The 19,235-nt window shown below is 39.7% G+C and overlaps 1 protein-coding gene across 3 annotated transcripts in view; it reads right to left on the bottom strand.

The window, feature by feature from the left end:
* LOC111869062 overlaps window positions 1-19,235 on the bottom strand; it is an 80,055-nt gene that overhangs the window by 33,733 nt on the left and 27,087 nt on the right. For 2 of the 3 annotated variants that reach the window (XM_023860260.2, XM_023860259.2), the window contains 4 exons: window positions 14,960-15,045; window positions 9,986-10,073; window positions 6,350-6,855; window positions 1,364-1,705 (listed from right to left, as the gene is read on the bottom strand). In XM_023860260.2, coding sequence (XP_023716028.1) covers window positions 1,364-1,705; window positions 6,350-6,855; window positions 9,986-10,073; window positions 14,960-15,045 — 1,022 coding nt within the window. The remainder of the gene's footprint in view (window positions 1-1,363; window positions 1,706-6,349; window positions 6,856-9,985; window positions 10,074-14,959; window positions 15,046-19,235) is intronic. The other variant, XM_023860261.2, reaches the window with a different exon arrangement.

The following is a 19,235-nucleotide window of genomic DNA, read 5'->3' on the forward strand; positions in this document are numbered from 1 at the left end:
TTCTCCACGTTAATGCCATGACAGTATCTTGGAATAGGCCACAACCATTTCCTTCAACTTTCTTTCCAACTTACTGTTCACTAATCATTCTACCATCTGCTCTGCAGGTGCATGTGGACATTTCATGCACACAGTGTCATCATTATGTTTTAAAACAAATCATTTTCTTTAACAGTTTGAGGACCGGTCGCATGATATCATGCTTTTGGCTTTTAAACGTGGTGGACCGGTTGCATGATATCATGATTTTAGGACACGTTAGTTTGTAACACACTATACCTTCCTCTGGCGCCACCCAGGTTGCACACAGTTGTGTAGTAAAACTCTGGAATGTTTGCTTACTTGTCAGTAACTTGACCTTGCTGTTTTCTTAACCCACTATGAAGGAAAATTCTTTGCCTGCTTTGCCTTTGTATGTATCAGCCAGTGGTTAGTGGTGGAGTATGAATAAAGGACAAATTCTTCTCTGATGAGCTAGCTGACCTGCCTTGTGAGACGCGTAGTCATGGTGATTCAGAAAGCGGCAGTGACAGGGGAGAACAAAGAATTGTGGCCACAGACAGTAAAAGTGACAGGAGGTCCGACGATAATGCGGGTAATAACATTGCGGGGACAGTAAAAAATCTAAAAAACTCACAAAAATCTAAACTCTGATTCAAAAGTGAAATACAAAGCATTTCTGATGAACGTGGCAAAGGCCTGGGCTACAGACCAGATGGTGGCGCCATAACCAGAGTCAGACATAGACTTAATGCAACCGGGCCCATCAACTCCCACCTCATGCAGGCCTCATATGGACCCCCCCCCCAGGGTGACTCTCGGGTGATATGCGGAAATATACCATCGTGAAAATTGTGAAGAGTGAACATTCCAAGGGGAAGCATCCTTCCAGGCAATGCCGTGTTTGTACAGTTCACAAAATGGAGTATGTCTACATTTGCAAGTTCTGTGTAATGCCACTTCACAAAGGGGAATGTTCCCAGAAATATCACACCCTCAAGCACTTCTAGGAGCATTGGTAAGTGTTCTCCAAAAATTTTAGTTCATAAAATTAATTAGATTTCATATTAATTTTAAAGTGAACAGTGCACAAGTTAGGTTAGTAGGTTTAATAATGGGGGCCCCAGGGTGATTTAAATATTTAAATTGCTGGTCCACAATGAGTTAAAACACATGAAATTGGTCAGTTTCTGTAATTCAGATATATTCCTAGGCCATCCATAGCCTGTTACAGGTACAGCTTTACCTTTTTTACCATTCCTCCTCAGATACCCTGTATTACTGTATTAAAAAATGACATAAATGTCTATAGAGCAAATTAAAAAAAATGAAATTTGTTACACATAGGTTTAACTGTAATTACCTTTTTGTTGGACTGAGATGAATGCAAAGGTTTTGAATTTTTCCTTTTCCTTCTTGTAGGAGACACAACACTTTGGTAATGCCAGCTAGGTCCCTCCAGAGGATCCTCATTCTGGATTCTGTTTAAGAAATCTTCTTTTGCTGACAGACGCTTTTCTTCCACATTGCAATCATTTAAGAGCACAGAACTGTAATCCAAAGTGCCAATTTCAGCCGTGAAGTTGAGCTGTGTTTGGTTTTCTGTTGTGTCCGACATACTGAGTTCCAAGTCTTTATGTCCATTCTCAATTTTATGCTCCTCTGGCTTGGGACCAGCATCAGCCTTCACGTTCCTTTCTTTCAGCTAAACACAGGCATATCCACCTCAATGAAAACTTAACATCTGTAACCTTTGGCTTGGCAGTAGTGTAGCCTACAGTTTTAACAAAGGAGGCAATCTACGCAAGCAAGAATCCAGTTGAGTTTCAGGACAGTAATTAAATAAAGTACTACACCATTGTCAAGCAAAGTTCTGACACTCACAGTACTGCCTTTTCCAGCAACCAAAGATACCAAAAGGTGATCGAGTAATAAAATGCTCTGATCTACAAATTACAAATGTTGTGACATAGTGCTATTTCATTAAACAGTAAGATCAACAACAAATGTTTTCATAATCAATGCAGTCTCTACAGCTTCCTGTGCGCATGTTATTGTAATAATGATTAACTGGCAATTTCAAATAACTGGCAAAGGAACCTGACTTTTTCAAATGTACATATATAAAGCAGTGAAATTTTATTTTAATTTTCAACTTATTATTACAAAATGAATGAACACTGAATGTCATTTTATTCTGTGTACATTTCATTATGTCTCCGTTTATTTTGCTTTGAATACATCACTAAGATGTTGCCCATCATTGCATACACACTCTTTCAACCTTGCTCGCAGGTTTCCCAGTGCTCGCCTCACTGTTTTCTGGTATTGCTGAAATTTGCATCTGAATTGAAATACCGAAGTCATCGATGGTCCATGGTCTACTGGCGTACACCTTTGCTTTGAAGTATCCGCAAAGGAAATAATCACAGGCGGCGAGATCAGGCAATCATGCAGGCCATGGAAGCTCGCCACATTCTGAAATAACATCCTCCAGAAACATTTCTTGAATGACCCCCATGGATGCTCTCACTGTATGGGCAGCTGAACCATTCTGCTGGAACCATATGGTTGAGAGCTCCATTCCACGATGACTCAGTACTGGTGTAAGGAAGTTCCGTAACATTTCAACATAATGAGCAGATGCAACTGTAACTGCACACCCATCTTCATCTTTAAAGAAATAAGGGCCTATGACTCCAAAGCCTGCCACTCCACACCAAAGAGTCACATGTGCACTGTGAAGAGGCTGTTGATGGAACTGCTGTGGATTTTCTTCTGCCCAGTAGCGTAATTCTGTTTGCTGACACAGCCAGATAAGTGGAAATGTGCTTCATCTGTCATAAGGATAATGAAATCATTGGACAAAATTCCGATTAAACACTCAGCTACCTTGCTACAGTTTGCCATGTCATGATCACTTAACTCCTGCACCACCACCATTTTGTACATATTGATACTTAGATCCTTGTGTAGAATTCTCCTCACACTGCGATCAGATACTCCTAGAGTAGGCATGTTAACTTCAAACAGGTTGTGATCGACTTCTTAGTGTCTGCCAGTGATCTACCACCCGCTCCTATCATCATACCTTGCTTTAAGCAAAAATATTGGTAAAAATAACACGACACATGATGTTTGTTGTAAAAGCAACTAGTAACTGGGATGTGTCTCTGATGTCTGTAGATTCATCCAGTTGGAGGGAGAAAGCAACAAAACTGGAAACATCTTTTAACAACTGTTCAGTTACGTTTCCACACATCATTTCTATTCACCGCCCAATGGTGTTTCTTGTTAATTAAAGATCTTAAATAGTAGCTATGATCTCCTCCTTATTTTATATTACAAGTGAATTTACATGCTTTTCATGTATAATTTCCTTATAGGCCTATGAGATCGACCAAAAATCGTCCCACGATTGACATGTTTGACCTGCCTGTCCTAGAGCAACAGAATGTCTCCTGGCTCAACATCTAGGACTCCTTATGAACGACTGCCTTGCAACCTCACTGTTGTGTGGCAATTGCACTGTACACATCTGCCTGGTGGTTTCGTTTTTAATGCAGAAGCACTCATTCTTAAGTGTTCTACCCATAACTGTATGGTATTGCAGCATGGAGCTGTCCCTTGATGAGCAATATTGAAATGCTTGCAAAATATTTGCTGTGTTTTAACAAAGGAGGAACCACTTTTTAAAAAATGTTTCAACAATAAAGGCATAATATTGTGCACTCCACTGCTAAATGGCTATTGCAACAAAATCACTTAAGCCAGCAAATGACATGGTTCCCACCACCTCATCCTCAGGTATTGCCAACATAACACATTGTAAAAATCGTCAGGTTCCTTTTCCACACCTGTATAATTCTCAAACAGGGATTCTGCATAACTGCCTGCTGTTATCCATAATAAATAGACCATTAATGTCTATCGTAACATATACACAATCATATCTGTCTTTATATAAAGATATCTAATTAACTCTGTGTCAGACACACATACATATATAAATAAACTTCTGTTATTTGTGTTCAATTAGAAGTTTGGTGTAAATGTGGCTGATTCAATTCATTCAGGATACTTTTCTTGTGTGCTCTCTCAACTATCATTCTGGATACAGAAATGAAGGTTGAAACTGCATTAAACAAGAAGTTCTTGGAAGAACTAATCGCCTACTTTCCTTTGATATGACACAGGCCACATAGAAAACAACACTTCCAACAATTCTTCTTTTGTTACATGTGTATTCATTGCAGTGGCAACATTTTACTGAGCTGTTGCCTAGCAACGACTGGGGGCTATACATATAAGCACATAGACTGATGGGAGGGATTTATGACGTACACTGTTGAGATGGGCTCAGGTGACATAATATACACATCACGTTTCAGAGAGATTGGTTCAGCCATTAAAAGTTATTAGGGGTGATACAAAGACAGCCTGGAGATTCCATAAGCCTATTTTCATTTTTTCAAAATAAGGAAAGCATGCTAAAATGTGCATTCTCAACCAAATACCAGACACAACAATATCAACACTCTTTGCTGGTAATTACATGCTGTTAATACATTTTGCAATATTCCAGCATGTAACAGAGTCAATATGGCCTGTGTTTGTTTCAAGCATTCAATAATTGGGACACAGCAGTGCTGGAAATATGTTATAAATTTCACAGATCTACGGCAAAACTACCCTAAGTACACTGCATGCTGCACAATTATTCTGTAATTATATACATCACATGAATAAAACAATGGTTGAAAACTGTACTCCATTCTGAATTTGGTGCTTCTTTTAGGTATTCTGTGTCACAGAAGAATGTAATTTTCTGCCTTCATTCTTTCATGTCAGTGCATCAAACAGAAAATTATTTTTAATGTTGAAAACGTTATTATGTGAGGGTGCATAAGGATGAAGCCATAGGTGACAGTCAGCGTAACACTTGTGCAACCTCTTACGTAACCACTGATAACTCAAGACATATGGCATATCTTATGTTAAATTTATATGTAAATGAAAGAATAAAGATTGACCTATCCAAAAATTGTGTTTATTTTATTCCCCAAATAAAATTGTACATTGTGTAAACAATTACCCAAAACATGTAATAATTTTGCTAATTTTATAGGCTTTCAACTGCCTGCCATGGCTAAATCGTAAGAGATGGATCTGGACATACTGCGAATGAAATACGTTAACAAATGTGAGCTTCTCAAAAATTCAATCTGTTGTGGTCCATTTGCAGCACCTTTTCAATATCTCCTGGAGTCTGTATTTGGTTTATATCTTCTGATTTCTAAGTTCTAGTTATATATGTTAAGGAGACCTGACAGTAGACACTCCCCCCTAGGGTTCCATTCTACTCTTTTAAGATCATGTCACATCAGGAACCATTGTAATTACTGCAGTATCTGTATCTTAGTGAATTGTTGTCAAGGTAATGTGTGTTTGGTGCTACGCATTTTGCCAACCATTACTTAGTAATCGGTGACAACATTGCCCCCATAGTGAAGTCAGGAACCATTGTAATTACCGTGGAAACTGTATCTGCTTAGTGAATTTTGTAACAGAAACATGTGTTCAGTGCTATGCATTGGAGTTGGAATGCATTTAGCCAACCATTACTTAGTAATGGGTGACTTCACTTTGGAAATAATGTTTACCCAGCCTTTGGCTGGTAATGGATGTCTGCAAAATGTTCAAGTTTATGGCAAGGAGAGGTGTGAGGATATGCCAATCATATTGGTGGGTGATTTTAACATCAATGTGAAAGCTAATTACAATGCAAAACCTGTAGAGTTCATGAAAGATACCTCTGAACTTGACGTTCTTTCGGATATTTCTCAAGGGATGACTAGCTCTAATTCTTGCATCGATATGGTCTTTGAATGAAATGAGGATAATTTATCCTGCATGAACCACATTTCATACTTTAGCTATCACAGACTTATCTTGAGCACAACCAATCAGCAAGCTCCTCAACTCACTGATTCAACTCACAAACTAAACACTTTTAATTTCAATAAATAATGTACTGTACATACACTAATGTTTCAATGAGGCTTCAATGTACAAAGTACATTTATTCCAAAACAAATCCCAATTCAATACCGTTTTCAACGTTAACCATGGGAATCAAGGTTCCCCAATCATTTTCTCCTCATATCTATGCATTCAAGAATTCAAAAAAGACTGAAGGAACTCAAGCTGCTTTACTGCTGTGTGCAGCCACTTAATTTACACCAACTTCCTATATACAATGTATATGATTCAATGCTAAATTAGGGTATTATATAAGAAAATTACAGTGCATCATGCTGCAAAGACTTGAATTCCCACTATGACTTGCCTGTTCAATGCTGGTCAGTGTTCCATTGTGAAGATAACCGCTCACATCATGTAAGGCAACAACTAAACGATATTTATCACTGACACCATTCACCTGACTCTTCTGTACCTCAAAGGATGCTGGAGTTTTAGCACGAGAAGATGGTGCATACTTTCTTACACTACTGTTACTTGACTGCTGGTTAGGCACTGCAGTGGAAGGTGTTACATCAAGTGTTCTAAGTGCATACTCAGTTATAACAGCCATAGGTGTACTGTCTTTGGAAACACAGTATTCGACATTAAGGGGACCAGTCCCTCCTGACGATGTGTTGGTGCAGATTTCTGTCACTCTGTTACTGTGTTCAGATAGGGAAGCTACTGAACTGTGTCGGGATGTGGCACTCACATGACTGCTTAGTGATGCTGCCTCGTTATCCTGCACAATTAATCCTCGAGACATGTTTTTCTCTTCTGCCTTCTTGTGTCTGTCTGAGATTCTGAGGCGTTCCAAAGGAACTTCAGCAACTGAAACATAACGCATTATTTTAGACTCACCAATACCAAGTCTAACTTGTGGAAACAGTGAATGACACCAACTATATTACAACTCTGACATATCCACTTTAATATTTATATATGGTTCCAAGGATGACTTCCGAAATGAGAATTTTTTTAAGTATGCTACAAATTCTTTTCTAACAACTGTAATCCATCTCTGAACAATTACCTCCAGCAAGATAATCCATACAAACACTACACAACATTTAATGTAAAACTCTTTCAATGACTAGATAATGTAGAGGAATTTGGCCCCTGGTTTCCTGATTCAAATGTTGCAAATTTTAATCCTTGAGGAAATTTCACACCAGTAATCAACACAATTTTTAGGTACAAAAAACAAAAGCTCCAGAATGAAGAGTACCATCATGTAGGTTGTAATGCCATGTAGTTCAGAATAAGCCTGATGTTTCAGAGGACCATACTGCCTCCATACATGACAAAAGGTAAAGCTGTTCCTGTGCTTAATTAAGCACTATGCCATGAAGACATAAGGAGGAGTGGAGATATACCTCCACCATTCTCCTTGACCTTGGCACTAGATGGGAGTAGTCAGCTTCACATCCTGGCTGCTTTATTCCTGGGGAAAGAGTAGCCTGTACCTGCTGCACAGGTGGCTGGAAGAGCTGCAGAATCGCTTCCATATTATGGGTTGAAACATAAGCAGAGCAAGAAACATCAAGATACAAGCTGCAAGTCCTCTCCAACACGCTGAGCATCTTCAAAACAACATGAAGTTAAAACCCTGACAAACATACTTTTCATAGTCCCTGCTGTGGTAGCTTCAAATCCAATAAAAATTTGGAATGGTGGCCTATAAATCACAGAAAACAAACTCTTAATATGCACCAATGTAAAATGTGCTCAAATGTTAAAGACCAGCTGCTGTTTAAATTGTGTAGCACAGAGAGAATAAACAGTCAAATGCAAGTGCATGCTGTATAGGCTGGAGGATATACTGAAACCTTTTGCACTGTTCATAAGTTTACCTACATATTATAGCATGCTGACCCATTACCGGGCAATAACCTGGAAACAAACACTGAAACAACATCTGATGCTAGGCAACAGATTCTTAATAAGCGAGTATATGCAGCTGTTACTGACTAACGCCTTCACAAACAACCATGCTCCCATGGAAATGACTGGAGTACAACAATGAATGGAATTTTCTTGTGGTACATGCCAAAATGTTATAAGGAGGTCAGCTGGAGTGAGAGACAGTTGTAAGGGAGTCTGTGAAGAGAAGACTTAGTTGATGCAGTCAGCAAAGAAATGAAAGTGAAAGCTGAAGAATCTTCATTGTCAGAATCTATTATTCAGGGAATAACCAGTGAAGACACAGCAGACTGAAAAGGCTTAGCATGTGCTGTAGTGATCTGTAAAGTGCGGAGATTAGAGATGGTGCTATCATTAAGTGTAGTCACAGGTCTTGTATTAAAGGGATCAATAAATCCAATCTCTAATCCAAACCCCATCTATAGTCACTCCCACAGGTGACAATATAATAAATGAAGAACTTAAACTGTCTGTATCAAGTGGAACAAGGTGGGATACCATTAGAATATCCAGAACTAAATGCAACACATACCACATACAGCTTCCATATTATGTTTACTGTTTTGGTTGGAAAACCTGAAGGAAAATGCTCTCTTGTAAGACCTAGGCATTGGCAGCAGGCAACATTAAAAAAAATCTTAGGCAGGATGAAAGGGAGCCCATGGAATTCACTTAGCTCAAGGCAGGCCCGGAAGGTGATTTTGTGAACACAGTAATGAATGCTCACTTTTCATAAACAGAAACAAGTTTCTTGACTAGCTGACCAAACCAACATCTCCTCATAAACACTCTGCTCCATGCATTATTAAGATATTAAATTCACCATATTATGCACCATTAACTAGTGGGAAAGAGAACTCAGTTTCCAAATATACAAGTTCAAATGCATGGAAATGACTGTCATATAATAATTCTTATATACAGCATGTTCTAAAAGTTGCTTTATGGAGATTATACTTACACTCCAGAAAAAATACTTTATTTACTACCAACCACCATACTCACCCTCCTCACTGTCACTTTCTGATACTGGCTGGTTGAAAAGTACATATTTTTTTCTCTGGAATATGAGTATAGCCTCAGTAAAGTAGCTTTGAGAACATCCTGTATACATGAAAAAAAAGGTTCTTTAAGCATGAGAGTAACACTGTCGGCATGAAAAAAAAAGGTTCTTTAAGCATGAGAGTAACACTGTCGGGTTACACAATTTCAGGTTACCATAGCAACAATTTGTTGAACCTTAACATGACGCATGGACGCGAGTTTTAAAGTACATCATAAAGTAGTGCGAGCAGACTTTTGTTTCAGTGCATGTCTGTTTTCTAAGTATGTTACAATATTGTGATATGGATATGTGGAGTGTGGAGTACTTTATAAAAGAGGTGATCAAATGTTTGCGTTTATTATTTGTGGGAGATTGTGTTAAGCTCCAGCCTTGACATATCATCCCACTTCTGACACCAGTTGTCATGTGTATTAGTGACTAAGAAATCGGTTCATTGGATATTCACTAGTTGTAACTACAAATAATTGTAACACTTCCAAGATTGCTGTAATTATAACACACACATCAGATCTTCTATTCACTTGTCTTGTAAGCACTCTACACTAGTCTCTCAAATGTCTAGAGCTCTCCTGAACTCTCCACACACTCTCTGACTTAAACAGATATCCATTATATAGGTGATGCACGGACAACATACAAAACATGTCATGTGATAGTGCTATTGCAGTGTGATGTATTGCGCCTGCACATAAGTCTGTTTACTGAGCAATTGCCTAAAAGTGAGTTGCATAACTCGCTGTTCCGTTGTTGAGAGCATGTATCGCATGTGTTTACTGGTCCGCTACCTAGCAATGCTCCAGCGATTCACGCTACATTATATAGGACTTCAAAGGAATACAGACGCAGAGGAAGTTAACAGTATGAAAACTTGTATAACAAATGACAAGATTTCTCGTTGAATTCTCAACACATGTTACATTGGTTTTCATTAAATTAAAATCACTAACTAATTTAAATGAAAATATGTCTCACCTGGAAGTACAATATCATGGTATGTCAGAGGAGAGGAAGAGGCCAACATTCTTCCCGTACTTGGATTGACAGGGATTTCAACACAATCCTTGAGCAAAGCACAACAAGTTACATATCATCAACTTATATTCAAAGTGAATAAATATAAAAGACTGGAATTTTCAAAATTTCTAAGAATACAGTAAGCACAGCTACCCTTGAACTCACAATTCCAGTTTTCTATCACCAAATACTAAATTACAGTTAAAAGACAGAAACTTTTGTTTATGTCACGTGATGTGTTCAGTGGGGTAAGTTGGTTCAAACAGTAACACCTCCAGCCTACATTTGTGAGGTATCTGGTTTGAATCCAAATCAGGATATCAACTATCCTGACTGAGGTTTCTCAGGTTTTCTCCAGTCTCTCCAAGTGAACACTGAGTGCCTTGAAAGGAACCATGGTTGCTTCCTTCCACATCCCTTTCAATTCACCATTCATTAATGACCCTAACATCTATGCCATTCAGTGTGTCCTGTCAGCACTGTTAAATAAGCTATATAAAAATTAAAACCAAATGAATGTCCATGTAACTACATCACATTCATTTGTAACAGAGATTGGAATATGAGACATGGCTGTGTAAAAACTGTGTTTGCCCTATTATAACACATAGTCCTAGCTTCTGTGTGATGAACTTGGGAGTTACAGCCATATTTCTCCTGAATGACAATGTTTGTCAAGCAAAAGCAAGAAACCAGTGGAAGCAGGCAGTAAATTCTTCACCTGCTTCTTCTGGTTTCTTGATTGGCTTACTCTTCTACCCTGAAGATGGAAGTGATATGTTGCTCTGAAACATGAGGCTCTCTGTAAACCCACAGGTAGATCACTAAAAATTCTGAATTGATTTGGTGCAGGGTTTATTAGTAGAATATTCTTAGAAACACAAAGTGACAGAACCCTGTGCAGACAACATACGTAGTAAAAAGTCTGACAGAAAAACAGTTCCTCAGTAGAATAAATTAAAGAAAAAGGAAACCAAATGCACATAACAGTGTGTTGTGAGCAACAAACAAGGGAAAAGATATATGAGACAAACTCCGTCTTAAGTGCAACAATTTAATTGTAGTTCTTTCTTCTTTCCTTCCTCTACACTACATGTTTCGGCCCTAAATGGCCATCATCAGGTGTATATTCTTACGTAGCTGCTACACTGCCAGTAGTTTAAAATTTAAAAACACCAGTCTTTCCAATTGTATGTATGTATAAAATCTTTGTTAACCTACACACGTCAATTTGATTAATTATTAAATTAATCAATTATTAAAGATGGGCAGCAGCACACGCACAGAGAGCCTACACAGAACAATACCCGAACAGCAATAAAACAAGAAGTGGCTGCTGCAGCACTATAGACATAGGGCGAGTACCCCGAGGAATTTTAATTTTTAAAATTTGGAAAAAGAAAAAGANGGTTAACAAAGATTTTATACATACATACAATTGGAAAGACTGGTGTTTTTAAATTTTAAACTACGGGCAGTGTAGCAGCTACGTAAGAATACACACCTGATGATGACCATTTAGGGCCGAAACATGTAGTGTAGAGGAAGGAAAGAAGAAAGAACTACAATTAAATTGTTGCACTTAAGACGGAGTTTGTCTCATATATTGTGTGAGTGTAACAGGATGCTTAAATATAATATTGTAAGGGAAAAGATGAGACACAATATACCAACACGATGCTGTGAACTATCCTTGTATTAGGTGCTATCGGAAAGTTCCCGGGCTTGGTAAAAAATGAAATGCTGGTTTCACTTACTCAATTTTGGCCGCCATCTCCTTCATAATAGTCTCCTTGGGAATGTATACAGCAATCCCATTGTTTTCTTCGTTGTCCCTTCAGTTTCATTTTCAATTTGGGAAATAAAGTGAAATCAAAGGGGGCTTGATTTTGCCATCCATTGCAGACAAAACAAACCATGAAGTCAAAAAGGCACTCATGTAAAAACAATGCGTGTTCACAGTGCGATGTCACGTGGCAGACTGATACAATAGGCTTGCGGAAGTGTGACATTGGCCTCCCCTCTCATCTTCTTTCACTGAGGCAGTTACAACAATAGTCCAGGAAATTTCTGATACCACCTCTTATGTGGACAAATGTTTTTAAGGTGTATCATACCAAGGATTTCTAAGGTAATGTGAACTACAATTTCTTCTTTTCATTTGCCAGCATTAAATCACTTCTGAACAGGATTATTAAAACATATTTGGTTCCACTTATGTAGTACAAATATTCTGAAGATATTTGTTGGCACACAGTCAAAATTTCATTATAAGCCAATCAAAATAGAGAATATGTGGCCATTTAAAAGGCTCATGATTTTCTATTTGCAAAAATTAAATACCTGGCAGAAAATTATCCTGATTCATGCTCTGGACATGGTTTAAATGTCACTGTGCTGAAAGGTTCTGTGTTATGTCATCCTGTTGTCTTGGTGGTGGATACTAATGTTTCAGAGGAATGTATTACCTCCATCTCCAGAGTTGACACTGATGCCTAAGGCAGCATATTCCTTTCAAATGTTAGTAACACTATGTGGTGTCAACCCACAAGACAACAACAAGCAACACTGCTGTGAAAGCCTAAAAACTTCTAAATGTTTATAAAGCTGTCATACAAACATTTTGCAATGAACATAACCCTTTCTTACTCCAATATGATTTTTACTTTGAACATAGTACATCATAAAATAAATTATGTACGGGGTGCCCGAATGAAAGGTATCCAAAATAAAATAATTATATCTCAGAAAGCATTTATTATACACATCTATGGGTTACACCATAACAAAGGGAAAATATTAAAGTTATTGAAGAAAGTCGTCTTCTGGGTTTAGGCGCCATGTATTCATCCGGCCAAAACGATGAATACACGGCGCCTAAACCCAGAAGACGACTTTCTTCATAGTCATCGCCGTGAAAACCTCAAAACTTACATATTAAAGTTATTTTCCGAGTGTACAACTTTCTCAATAAACCGCAATGTAGGTTCCCTTGGTGGCACAACATATATCCATACAATATTTGACCTTGTTCCACATTGCTTGAAGCATATTTGGTGTTACCGTAGCCACTGGGGTCCTCATGCGGGCTTTCAGGTGTTGAAGGTTGTTGATCTTAACCTGGCAGACAATGCCCTTCATATAACCCCACACAAAAAAATTCAATGGGGTTAAATCTGGCAACCTAGGAGGCCAAGCTATTGGTCCACCTCTGCCGATCCATCTCTCTGTCCAGATGATTCCTAACATGGTGGCTGAAATGTGGCAGCACCCCATATTGTTGGAGGACAGTTTGAGGTGGTAATTGGGGCTGCGCATACAGCTCCAACATGTCCAACTATGAACTCCAAGTCACATCAGAAAAGAAAAACGGTCCTATCAACTTGTTGTGCATTAAGCTTACCCACACATTCACTTTGGGGCTCTCTCTCTCCGATTCACATGTGATATGCAGATTTTGATTGCCCCAAATCCTGCAGCTGTACCTGTCTACAACTCCCTTGACATGGAATGTCGCCTCATCCAAGAAGCACACTTGGCAGAGGAAATTGGGTGATACATCAGTTCTTTCTAGCATGTCCACAGTGAAATTTGTGTGGTGTTAGTGCATGAATCATTTGAATTTCATATGCTCTTAAGTGAAGCCTTTTGTGTAGCACATCATGCACTGTTGAACATGGAATTTATAACTCCAAGCTAGCAGCCTGAATTGATTTGTGCAGACTTCACTGGAATGCCTCTCTAATGTGACTAACATTTTCTTCAGAGTTTCCTGTTTTTCCAGATTTTACATGCAACAAACTACCTGTGGTCCTCAGTTTGTTGTCCCAGAACCAAATACTTTTCTGGGTAGTAGGTTGATGTCCATATTGCATTTTGAAACAACCACTGGACAGACGTAAGAGATCGCAACTCTGCTAGCCACAACAAGCAGTGAACCTGTTCCTGTGGTGTCAACATCATTACTGAGCTTGCCAAAGGTCACCAGCTGGTGTATACATGAAAACTGGATACGCGTATGACAATTAGTTTCCAAACAAAATTTATTTAATTTTGATACCTTTCATCCGGATGTGTACTTTTATGTTACTGCCAAATTGTATTAAATGTCATCTCTTTTTACTTTTTGTACATGCCTGGAATCTTTACCAATACTTACTTATAAATGTGACGTATGGAATTGAATGGATACTTTATAAAATCATATAGGATTCGGTATTAGAGAATTTTATTCCACACGCACTCAGTATCAAACTGTGAAGTCATAAAAATCATTGATTTATAGGAACAATATGTGCCAGACCCACTATGGATCCCAGATAATGATCAAACAGTTACTTTAAAAACCATACCTCTTCATCTGAATTATCGGAAGGTGGAGGAGAAGAATCCGTGGAGTTTTCTGCTGTTCTAGTGAGATCCACTTCTTCAATGTGATCTGTTGGCAAAAAACAGCAATTCCTCACAACAGAATTTTTAAACAAATCTGATTATATGATAAAAAGAAAAAGTACATCATCTGTGAGGAAGTGAAGGAATCTACCTCTCACACATGCACAAAACCCCCAGCGCCACTGAGAAATCCATTCTCACGCAAATGATCACCAAGTTTCGCAGTCAGAGTCAAATGNTTTTGATACCTTTCATCCGGATGTGTACTTTTATGTTACTGCCAAATTGTATTAAATGTCATCTCTTTTTACTTTTTGTACATGCCTGGAATCTTTACCAATACTTACTTATAAATGTGACGTATGGAATTGAATGGATACTTTATAAAATCATATAGGATTCGGTATTAGAGAATTTTATTCCACACGCACTCAGTATCAAACTGTGAAGTCATAAAAATCATTGATTTATACGAACAATATGTGCCAGACCCACTATGGATCCCAGATAATGATCAAACAGTTACTTTAAAAACCATACCTCTTCATCTGAATTATCGGAAGGTGGAGGAGAAGAATCCGTGGAGTTTTCTGCTGTTCTAGTGAGATCCACTTCTTCAATGTGATCTGTTGGCAAAAAACAGCAATTCCTCACAACAGAATTTTTAAACAAATCTGATTATATGATAAAAAGAAAAAGTACATCATCTGTGAGGAAGTGAAGGAATCTACCTCTCACACATGCACAAAACCCCCAGCGCCACTGAGAAATCCATTCTCACGCAAATGATCACCAAGTTTCGCAGTCAGAGTCAAATGTGTAACAGGAGAATTGGATGACTCCTAAAACTTTCCTTGAATGTGTGCATATGGCTAGGATTCAAAATAATGTTTCATTAAGAATATATGCACTTAGAAAAAAAAACATGCTGCTGATTGTGTCATAATATTACCGGACATTACTGTCACTCATTAGGAGTGATGAGTGATGCCAACTATTACATGCATATCATATTCCATCAACCTGTCACAGATTACTAAAAACTTAATACGAAATAGCATGACTTTTGCATCATTCTCAATATTATAATCTGCTATTCTGTGTATAGTTATGGAGAAATGATTTCTTGGGTCATTTGATGATGGTGATTCAACTACTGGGGTTACATTATGAGAAAGAAGAGATGAATACTAAAAATTTTTCTCTTAACACCTGAACAGCTAAGCCATTACCTTAGTACCCACGACTGGCTTAACAAAATAAAAAGATAACCACAAATACTTACTAGAGTTACCTGTGCAATATACACAAATACAAAAGCATCATCCAAAGAAAAATGTCCTTTAATCAATAAATGAGTATACTACCTCACATGTTCTTTGATGTCCGAACATTTTATAAATAAAAAATTTACAATTTCATTTTTATAGTGTCCCACTGAAATTCCAGATAAAACAAAACTGAAACACTGTGCTATAATTATAACATATTAAATCAGCGGCCTCCGTACTCTAGAGGTAACGTTCCCACCTCATGACTCGTAGTACGTGGGTTCAAATACCCGGCGGAGGTCGTCGAATTTTTAAGGGCGGACAAATTCAGGGAACAAGTCCTCCAGGAGGGACTTTAAGCCGTGTGTCCCGCGTCGTAGCTTTACGGCACGTAAAAGACCCTCATATCTCCAAAGGAGGTCACTGAGCCAAATTACGGACGTTTCCCGCCCAACAGCAGTCTCTAATACCTCTGGTAGATGGGGGAAGCATTATAGATACCTCTCAGCTAGTAGAGCCGGTCTCGCTGGCTGGGCGGGACTGATGGTAAGCACCAGTCCTGGTAGGATATAGAGACTGGTAAAAATCACAGAGGGAAGCACAATGGACCAATACAGGTCTGAGTGCATGGGGAAACCCACCCTCTCCAATAACTAACTAACTAACTAACATATTAAATCTCGCTCCAAACGTAAAAATAATAAAATGTGGAATAAAACCAAAACGAAACATAATGAAAATTTCCTTATATTGAAGTCCAGCACATTGATTTAAGGTTAAAGAAAAGATTGTGCAGAAACATATATAACTAACAACAGTTACAACCTAACTACTCCATTACAGTGGACTGAATTCATCCAGGATAGGTTTTTGTGGTAATTATGATGAACACTCTACTCAATAACAGAGAATTCAACACTTAACATTTATCAACATACTAGGAAGGCAGGGTGGCTGTGTCTTTGGTGGGGACGTATCACAGACCAGGGATGCGTTGAGACACAGCTTTGGAACACCTCCTCGTGGTCCTGCTGGGCAATGACAGTCCTGGAGGGTCTGCATTAGCATGAACCTCCGGGGTTGCGGCCAAGTTTCCATAAAGGGCAATGGACATTTGACCAGAGCCTCCCACGTGGCGGCATAATGACTCTTGGGTTTCATTACGATGTACCCAGGACGAATGCAGGAGAGCACTCCCATGGGGAGCTATTTGAGTTGTCTCCCTAGAGTACCAATAAGGTGCCGCAAGCCTTAGGGCTCAACACTCTAAAATGGTTTCAACCAACCCATGTGGAGGGGTGGGAATGGGTGAACTCTGAAGCAACCTCCAGGGGCAATAATCTCGCGTAGGATGCCCTGGTCGCAAACTCATGACAATTAGAATCGCACTCCCATTTATCATCTGGGATACCCCCCTACCCCGAACATGCACTCTTGGCCCTGGAGGCTTGTGAGGGTTATACTTGTAAAGGACCAACCTCCTTAAGCCAAGGTGTGAGGCATCATGCCAAGGGCTGCATGGCACTGCGGTTATTGGCCGGTGTCACGAACGATCCCCTCGGGGCACCAGGCAGCACCCCGTTGTATTTATGCCTTCCACCCGTATGGGGCTCTGCGGGTGGTGACCTTTAAAATCCCCATTTCTCGTGGGATCAAAATGAAAAAGGGACCTAACAAGAAAACCAGTCGTAAGGACCTTAAACTTAAGAGGGACCCCCCTTTAAGGGGATCCCTACGAGAAATGCTTCAGCAGGGGGCTGGAAGCTCTGGTGAACCGTTAAGGGGCTCAGAAGCAACCAGCAAACCTACTGTTGTAATTTCAGCCAAAGGCAGGGATGAACCAATGATTGAAAACCTACCAGAGGCAAAACCAAAAACTGCTCTCTTGGGAGTCGTTAGTACTGGCATACCACTGCAGGGAGCCAGTACTTCCAACATACCTGTAGCAGGGGAAAGACTGGGACACCTAGGCTCTGGAATAGGTGGACCCTGTTTGGCGAAAAAACCCTCGTAGAGGGCCGCTAAACGGCAGTTACAATGGGCAAAAGCTGGGATAGGCAAAGCAGGAACTGGGAGCAGTCAGCAACCAGGGAATGCAAGCTCGTCCAAACAGGGAGAAACCCCCACCAGCACCTTTAAGAGGCCAAGGTCAGAGGGCAGTACTCCTACGGAAATGGCCAGAACTCTGAAAAAAACCCAGGGACTGTAAAGGACCAGGGACTTACAAGGAGGCTCTGACCAATGTAAAGGTAGCTATCTTCAGGGAGACTTACCTTGAGGATAAGCTTACCGAAGACGACCAAAATTCCATTCTGGAAGTATTGGGTGAGCTGTTCCGTAGGACTCCAAAGGAAGAACTACCACACCTGAAATCCTACAGACTGCTAGGAGGTGCACTTATTTATATATGTGCCAACCAACAGTCTGGTCAAGGGCTCATCAGAGGCACTGACAACCACAGGTTTAAATCAGGAACCAGGCTGAAGGCTACTGATGCCAGGAACCTGCCTAAGTCTGTTAAAGTAGCTCTCCGGACTAAGGACAAAATTGTCCAAAACCAGGAAGAGCTGCTGAAATGGATTTCAGACCTTAATCTGGGATTCCATACAGAGAACTGGAGGGTATTAGACAAGCAATCTGAGTCAAAAGGCCAAAGGCTTATTCTATTCATAGACCGGGACTCCTATACTATTATACAGAGGACTGGTTATAAAATATTTACAGGACTCTCACAGGGGACTCTTAAGGTGCTGGACGATCCTGAAGTTCGGCGCCGGACAGAACCCGTGACAGACACTGTATCTTCTAACTCAGCCTCTGAGGAGGAAGGGGATAAGGTACCCAGCCCCCCAGATGACCGAAGTAAAATGGATCAGGGACCTCTTCACATGGAACCCAGTACGAGAAAGAGGAGGGACATAAGATGGAAATTGATACCTCCTCAATTGGAAGAGATCATGAGATTTCTCCAAATCAACCTACACCACAGCAAAAGCTGCCACAGCAGCTCTGTGTCAACATCTAGCTGAGGGTAAGGCTGACATAGCACTTATTCAGGAACCTTGGTTATACAAGGGTCGAATAAGGGGCTTAAATAATACAGGGGGAACAGTTTACTCTGTTGTACCCAGTAATAATGCAAGATCTTGTGTTTATATCGGGAATCATGTTAATGCCTTGCCTTTGCTGGAGCTCTGTTCTAGGGACGCAACAGCAGTAAGGATAGCATACCCGTATCGAGAAGGCAGCAAGGAGCTTATAATTGCTTCAGTCTACCTTCCATATGACTCGGATGAACCACCGCCAACTAAGGAAATTAGGGACATCATAGACTACTGCTTTAGCAGGAAAAAGCAACTCATCATTGGGTGTGATGCCAACGCGCACCACATTTTGTGGGGGAGCACCGGCACTAACCCAAGGGGAGAGAGCCTTATGGAATTTCTGGTGAGTTCGAACCTGAATATTCTAAACCATGGTAACGAACCTACCTTTGTGGTTTGCAATAGGAAGGAGGTTATTGATTTGACACTAGGGACAAATAA

Source organism: Cryptotermes secundus, unplaced genomic scaffold (assembly GCF_002891405.2).
Source record: "Cryptotermes secundus unplaced genomic scaffold, Csec_1.0 scaffold378, whole genome shotgun sequence".
NCBI lineage: Eukaryota > Metazoa > Arthropoda > Insecta > Blattodea > Kalotermitidae > Cryptotermes > Cryptotermes secundus.